Raw genomic sequence first — 8,211 nt, forward strand, 5'->3', positions numbered from 1 at the left:
CTTCCCTGGTGGCTCAGTGGTTGGGGATCTGCCTGCCAATGCAGGGGACACGGGTTCGAGCCCTGGTCTGGGAGGATCCCACATGCCGCGGAGCGGCCGGGCCTGTGAGCCACAGCTGCTGAGCCTGCGCGTCTGGAGCCTGTGCTCCGCAGCAAGAGAGTCCGCGACGGTGAGAGGCCCGCGCACCGCGATGAAGAGTGGCCCCCGCTTGCCACAACTGGAGAGAGCCCTCGCACAGAAACGAAGACCCAACACAGCCAAAAATAAATAAATAAATTTATAAAAAAAAAAAAAAAAAAAAAAAAAGAAGACCATTCACAATCTGATTACTAATATTAATGATGCAATTTTCTACTAAGCAAATTAACCTAGAAAGGAGAAGGCAGATTTTAAATTCAAAGAAAAAGAGAACTACAAGTAATTGAGCTCAATCATAATTGTAGTTAATATGTCAAACATCAAAATGGAACACTCCCCACTAGATGATTCTGTGTCTCATTTAAGGAAGTGGAAAACAAACAAAGAAAATGGTTAGCTCAGACTTCTGCTAAGTTAAACTACTGTACATGCACTTAGGGAAACAACAAAGTTATTAAGTAAGGAACAGGAGAGTTGAACACAGATGAATTACTGACTTGAAGACAGAGTCAAAAGCCAATACCCCCTTTCTGGTGCCCCCTAACTGAGCTCAGAAACAAGTACCATGAAGTCTGATAGGCACAAGGGCAGGGAGGTATATTTTTAAAAGTCTAAATACAAAACACAGAAGTATGAGATATAGAATACTGGCTTTGCACCTAAGTGGCAAGGTCACACAATCATTTTGTGATATACTGGGGGGGCAAAACGCATCACCGGGACATACAAATTCAAGTGTGACTTAAGAATTTGAGAGAGGATCATCTTACTAAGACTCAGAACACAACTCAAAACCCTAAAAAGGGTGGAGAATTTGGAGTGGTTGAGGCTGACCAAAAGGCTAGAAAATCATTTCGAGGCAGAAATGTTAAAGGATTTATGTTGACTACATGTAAGAATTAGGTCCTAGATGATAATGAGGTAAGATCATTAATTAAATCAGAACTTCCCATCTCTCTCCATATAGTCACAACCAAAGTTATCATTCAGTTTAGTCAGCATGGCCTATATGTATTTGATACTTAAGCATAATCTAAACAAAAGTCTAAAAGCTAGAGTTTCAAAATTAAGTCAGGGCATATGATTAAAGGAGGCTGTGCTATCTTCTCTGAAGAAGATTAAAAATGAGACTTGTTAGTGTAGTAGATATGGCTATATTTCAGAGCAATTGCATGGAATAGATATCTTAGGAATCCTTTTGGGTCTGTGTAAAAGTATTTCATAAAGATGGTCTTTTAATGTATATAATAACTTTCAAAAGCTAGACTGTCTAACTTTGGGAGTAATAAACTCTGTATTTCAGAATCAGCAACTAATAGAATTGCTTTATAAAATATAAGGTCAAACTCACGTCAATTATTATTTATGTAACTGTTCATACCAGAATAACCGTTTTCAGGTTTAGAATCAAAGGTACCTTTTGGATACCAGATTTACTGCTCTGAGGAGCTGGAGCCTGCAACCTCTCTGCTAATTTACTGTTCTCTCCTGTAATTAGAGGACTCTGGGGTAAGTGCTGGTTTTCATTAGGGCACAAAGGTCCTCGATAAATCTTTAAGTTAGCTGTTGATGAATTGATAGAAGGGGAGACTGACAAAAGGCAGCTAATTAAAGCTTCCTGGTTGACCTCTCAAAAGGTGCTGCTTAGGTGTAGCATTACTCTTGCAGATAGCAGTGCTGTACAACAGAACTTTCCGTGATGACAGAAATGTTCTATACCTGTACTGCCCAATACTGTAGCGACTGGCCACATGTGGTACTGAGCACTTGAAATGTGGCTAGTGCAACCGAGAAATCAAATTTTAAATTTTATTTAATATTAATTAAAATTAAAAATTAAGTAGCCACATATGCCTAGTGGCTATTGTATTGGATAGTGAGTACCGGAAAACGGCATTCCTAAACAAATTTTTTCTAGTTCTACAAACTGCAGGAACCCAAGAGACCGACTGGTAAGTCAGAGAAGTAATGCAGGCTATATTTTTGCAATTTGCAAAATCAATAAAGGAAAACTATAGGAAGTTATCGGAAATCTCCCTCACTTTCTGTATATACAAGGAATAAATGGTTTTATCCTCTAAATTGAATTACATGGATTCAACTCACCCTTTCCTGAAGTGATTGCAATAAACTTACCCAAATACAGAATATTGCTTCTATTTGTACAGACTATCTTTGACATACTTCACTATAGGGAAATTTGCTTTCTAATTCATGAAGCAAAGGGAATGATTTCTAGAACAGATTTCCTGCTGAGCCTCTTCCCTAGATAGACAAGCTCAGACACCCACAGCCCCTTTCCCCACCTCGGCCCCTTGCACAGTAACTCCTTCATGTAAATGGCACCCAGAGTTAGAGTACAGGTATGCCTCCTTAAGAGACACATACCCATAGAGCACAGATTTTCCAGACAGTCTGGATCACACACTCTGTCCCATGCATCCTAATATTCAGTCTGAGAAAATACAATCCTCATATCTAGTCCTGTACTCAGGACTATGTAGTTTATATAAGAAGTATTATTTCTAGAGGATGTAAAAAAACTGAAGTATTAAAATTCTAGAGCTCGGTATGAAATAAAAGGAGGGGAAAAATTCAACATATGAAATGTCTGATAACCAAAATGGTGAAAAGAAATTTTCCATCATCATTCACAGGTGTAAAATAAAATAATGAAAGAAAGAAAGGAAAATAAAAAGAAATGTGTGATAATTCAAATCACATGTAGGGTTCTATAAACTTTTAAAACCTACAGTTCGAAAGATAGTCTGAAAATGATGTCAATGCTTTATACTTGTCCAAATAATTTTCTCATTAGGTATTTGTTGTGTCCTGTAGCTTGCTGAGTAGGTTAAATGCCAAAATGAATGTATGAATATGGAAAGGAACAATTTCTGATTGCTGAGTACTGACACTATTATAACCAATAATGAGTAATAGTCTTGAAATTTCAGTAGAGTAAAATGAATAATGTTTTATATTCTGGCATAAAATAGTTTCACAAAACTTTCAGAATGGGAAAAAGGTTCAACTGCAAAAATAATAAACTCACTACCAAAAATACATTAAAATTTATAAACAGGTATAAGCCTTTTGGAAGGTAAGTTATTCATAGAGATCAAAAATCTTAAATACATGTATACACTCTGATGCCAACAATTCCAGTAGCAAAGAACTTACCCTAAGAATATAATCAGAGGTGTACAAAGATTAGTGAAAACAGAGTCAGTGCAATAGTATTTATGGTTGTGGAAAACTGGAAGCAATGTCCATGTCCAACAGCTGGTTAATTAAATTATGATATGTACATATGACGGAATTTTGTAGACCAATTACAAGTTTGTGCTTTAGAGTAATGACTCTCAATAAGGTAAACTTATCAGAATCACCCATGGGGCTTTTTCAATAAACGTATGCCCCTCCAACCTCCTGCATGCCTGGGGCTGAGGGGGGGAGGGATGGGTGGTGTCTTGGCTGAGCTGACTGGTGTGGTGAGCTACTGTTACTATGTGAATGTGTCATGTCCTTCAAGTGGGCCAAAGTGAAAGCCAGTATTTAAGAAGACTATTTTGTCATATGGTATAAAAAAAAAGTAGGTTATGTGGAATTCACATAACATAAAACTAACCATTTTAAAGTGTACAATTCAGTGCTAATTAGTACATTCACAATGTTATGCGGCCACCACTTCTGTCTAGATCCAAAACATCCTCATCCCAACCCAGAAAGTCCCTATACCCATTAAGCAGTCACTACCCAGTGCCTGGCAATCACCAGTTTGCTTTTTGTCTCTATGGACTTACACACGTAAATACCTATTCGAGATATTGCAAATAAATGCAACCATCCAATATGTGGCCGTTTATGTCTTTTACTGCATGTCAATATCCAATTGTTCCAGCACCATTTGTTGAAAAGACTATTCCTTCCCCATTGAATTGCTTTGGCATTTTGGTTGAAAATCAACTGACCATAAATATAAGGGTTTATTCCTGAACTCTTGATTCTCTTCACCAATCTACACGTCTAACCCTATACCATACCAGTACCACAGATACTATAGCTTTATAGTAAGTGTTGGAAAATATAAGTTCTCCAACTTTGTTCTTTTTCAACAGATTGTTTTGACTATTCTTGGTCCTCTGCATTTCCATGTAAATTTAGGATCAGTTTGTCAATTTCTGCTAAAACTTTGATAGGGATTGTGTTCAACCTACAGACCAATTTGGGAAGAATTGCCATCTTAACAATATTGAGTCTTCCAATCCACGAATATTAAATACCTCTCCATTTATTTAGATCTTCTTTAATTTCTCTCAGCACTATTAGTTTACAAGTCTTAAAATTCTTTTGTTAAATTTATTCTTAAGTGTTTCATTCTTTTTGATGCTATTGTGAATGGAATTGTTTAATTTCATTTTAAGACTGTTCATTGCTCATATATAGAAATACAACTCAATTTTATATACTGATCTTGTATCTTGTAACCTTGCTGAACTTATTACTTCTAATAGATATTTGCAGATTCCTAAGGATTTTCTATATACAAGATCATGTCATCTGTAAACAAAGACAACTTTACTTTCTTTCCAATCTGGATGCCTTTTTTTTTTTTTTTTTTTTTTGCCTGACTGTACTAGAGCCTGAGAATCTGTATTTTTAATAAGTTCCCAGGTGATGCTGATGCTGATGGTCTGGGGATCACACTTGGAGAGCCACTGCTCTAAAGAATGTATATCACAGGATAGATATGACACTAGAGGAAAGATACTAGAGTCACTAGAAGGGGAGTGACTATTACAATATATCACAGGTATAAGATCCTTTCTTTCTAGATACTGTGAAGGAAAATGATGATCAAAATGGCCAGAAAAGTCTAAGCATCATTACTTTGGAAGAAGTACATAAATAGAGATTATTCAGCGACATTTTTGGTGTTCTGTAATTTTTTGAAAGCCTTTAAAAATCTCAAAAATGTAAATGATGTTACTGGGGAAAAGCTAAAATGGTGTGGAGCGTCCGTTTAGGAATTACAGTTGTTAATAAATAGAGACCAAATCAAAGGTATTAAATATTAAAATAATAATAAAACAATAACAATAAAATGTTAATAGAAAATAATATCTATGGAGCACGTATGACTGCTAGGTACTATTCTAACTGCTATATTAATTCATTAAATCCTTACAACCCTATGAGTTCGCTATTATCATTATCCCCATTTTATAGACAAGGAAACTGAGGCACACAAAATTTAAATAACTCGTTCAAGGTTACACAGCTAGTGTCAGGGTCAGAATTCACCTAAGGCGATGTAGCTCTAGAGGTCACTCTTTCCCATAACACTGTACTCATTCACTTTCTTCTTGCCACTGACAATAAAAATTTCCTACCTCTGACTTAGTAATAAAATCAATTTTCTACTGCTTTGTGTGAACTTCAAAGGGAATCATAATAATTAGGGTGTTTCCCACCATTTGATGGGCTTAAAAACAGTGTCTAGGTAGAAGGATGGGTACCTAGCTGTTCATTTGTGAACATAAATTGTGTGGTGAGCTCTGAAAGCCAGGGAAGTTGCAATCTCTGTTCTAGAAGCTCACAGAAATGGCAGAATGAGAATTAGTTTCTTGAGGAGAGTAGGTATAACAAGCTTTAACCAGGGTGGCTGAATACACAAAGGAATACAGCCTTACCAGAAGCTGAAAAAAAACTCAGTGATAACCCTGCTGATGCTCCTAATTCTAGGTTGTTTGGTGGGTCTTAAATTTTAAAGGGATGTGGTAAATTCACATGACCCCTCTCTGCTGTGACAGCTTGCTGCTGTCCAAATGAATCTTAGTCACCACTTTGGCTATTTTAGGCCCAAGTCTGATTCAGTGGCACTGGGAGAAATACAGCATGTGTTTCTTGTGAGGGGGCAAGCCTGAACCCTATAGTAAACGGCTTTTATTTGGGCAATGAAAGGTTCAATCCCAGACAGGGTAATGTCACACAGGCCAAAGCAACAATAGAGTTAAAAAGACTTTAGGGAAGAATTGAGAAAAAAGTATAATTAATAGCTTCTTTGGGAAAGAAATTAACTTCAAAAACGGCTAACCATTCACTTTGGATAAGATTTTCTTTTTCTTTTGTAGGCCATACTGGTTCAGGTGTATAGCAAAGCAAAAAACCAAAAGTCTTGGGAAACTCCTTTGGGCACCATCTCAATAATGGCATGTCATTAATAATTATTGTTTTGCCGAGGATTTTTAAATAGAGAAGAGCCAGTTTGTACCCCTGACTGCAAAAACAACTAGGAAAAAGGCTTAACTGGGAATAATCATCACCAACAGTGACATGTTAGAATTTCCCTTAATCTACAGTTGCACTCTCTAATAGAACTTTTTGCAATGATGGAAATGTCCTATATCTGCTCTGTCCAATATGGCAGCCACTAGCCACATATGGTTGCTGAACACTTGGAATGTGCTAATGTGACTGAGGAACTGACCTTTTTTTTTTTTAATTTTATTTATTTATTTATTTAATTTTTTGGCTACGTTGGGTCTTCGTTGCTGTGTGCGGGCTTTCTCTAGTTGCTGTGAGCAGGGGCTACTCTTCGTTGCGGTGCGCAGGCTTCTCATTGCGGTGGCTTCTCGTTGCGGAGCACAGGCTCTAGGCACGTGGGCTCCAGTAGTTGTGGCACGCGGGCTCAGCAGCTGTGGCTCGTGGGCTCAGCAGTTGTGGCTCGCGGGCCCTAGAGTGCAGGCTCAGTAGTTGTGGTGCACAGGCTTAGCTGCTCCGCAGCATGTGGGATCGTCCTGGACCAGGGCTCGAACCTGTGTCCCCTGCGTTGGCAGGCAGATTCTCAACCACTGCACCACCAGGGAAGTCCTGGAACGGACCTTTTAATTTTATTTAATTTTAGTTAATTTAGATTTAAAACGCTACATGTGGCTAGTGGCTAATATGTTGGCCAGTTCAGCTCCATATGACAATACTGTAGCCTACATAGTTTCCTGAAAATTCATATAAATGTCTTATAAATCTAGAGTTGAATACAATCATTCACATACTTCAGGAGTCAAATAACAATGAATTAATAATATTATTGCAACTTATGACATATCTGAAAATACTTATGAAGAGAAGTTTTATAGTTGGCAGGAGTCACATGGCTAAGGAGGACTCATCTAATCAACCACTTAGTTTTTTAATAGTAATTAAAGTAAGTCAAATATAAGTTAACTTTAAGACCATAATATAATAGTTTCCTCTGTTGGGGGGAGGAGGGAAATGCTGTCCCATAAGATTTTTGCCCAGTGCTGAAAGATTCCATTATTTTATTCTGGGTCTTTTTCAAAAACCTCAAACACCTTTTAAAGTCAAATGGGCCCTCCATATGAAGTAAATACTGTGTTTTGTTTGTTTATTTGTCTGTTTTTGGTGGGGTGGAGGGTAGGGAGCGTGGTAAATGGGAGAAAGGTACCCTAGGAAGAATAAAGAAAAAGTGAGAAAAGTGATTTGAAAATATTTTCTAGTAGACTAAGGTAGTGGGGATTTTTACTGCTTTGTGATGGCTGTTCAACCCTAGTTCCAATTCTAATTTGGTATTATTCCCATTGAAGTAAACTCACATTTTCTGACAAAATATTTAAGTTTGAGAAAGCATGGCCTAGATTAAAATTCAACAATAATGGATAATAATAGCAAATTACTATTTTTAAAGTAATTATATCTCTGCTATGAATTTTAGAGATAACATAATCTAAAATATGATTAATCTTCCATTTATTATAACTTATTGTTTGGATTTGTACTTAGATATTACCTTAAATGACTTAAAAAACCAAAATCTTATTGAAATAATGGTAACTTTTGGAAATAAGAATTTAGCTGTAAGAAAGCAACAGCCAATACCAGGATAATATTTATGGGCACTGAAACAGAATAAAAACATTATCATCAACTGCCTCTATCTGGCTTTTTGATGATTTCTTTAATTTACCTTTAGTTTCCTCCTTGCATTAAATTTCCTCAGTTGTTCTACTGTTTCTGGAAGATGAATCTTGTAGGCATAACGATCCCGCTCCT

General features: G+C 36.9%; 1 protein-coding gene across 10 annotated transcripts in view; it reads right to left on the bottom strand.

Annotated features, from left to right (window-relative positions):
• Positions 1–8,211, bottom strand: part of CASK (calcium/calmodulin dependent serine protein kinase) — a 393,009-nt gene that overhangs the window by 110,372 nt on the left and 274,426 nt on the right. For all 10 annotated transcript variants that reach the window (XM_082446395.1, XM_082446397.1, XM_082446400.1 and 7 more), the window contains exon 9: positions 8,126–8,209. In XM_082446395.1, coding sequence (XP_082302521.1) covers positions 8,126–8,209 — 84 coding nt within the window. The remainder of the gene's footprint in view (positions 1–8,125; positions 8,210–8,211) is intronic.

This window comes from Balaenoptera physalus (assembly GCF_965194825.1).
Source record: "Balaenoptera physalus genome assembly, chromosome: X".
NCBI lineage: Eukaryota > Metazoa > Chordata > Mammalia > Artiodactyla > Balaenopteridae > Balaenoptera > Balaenoptera physalus.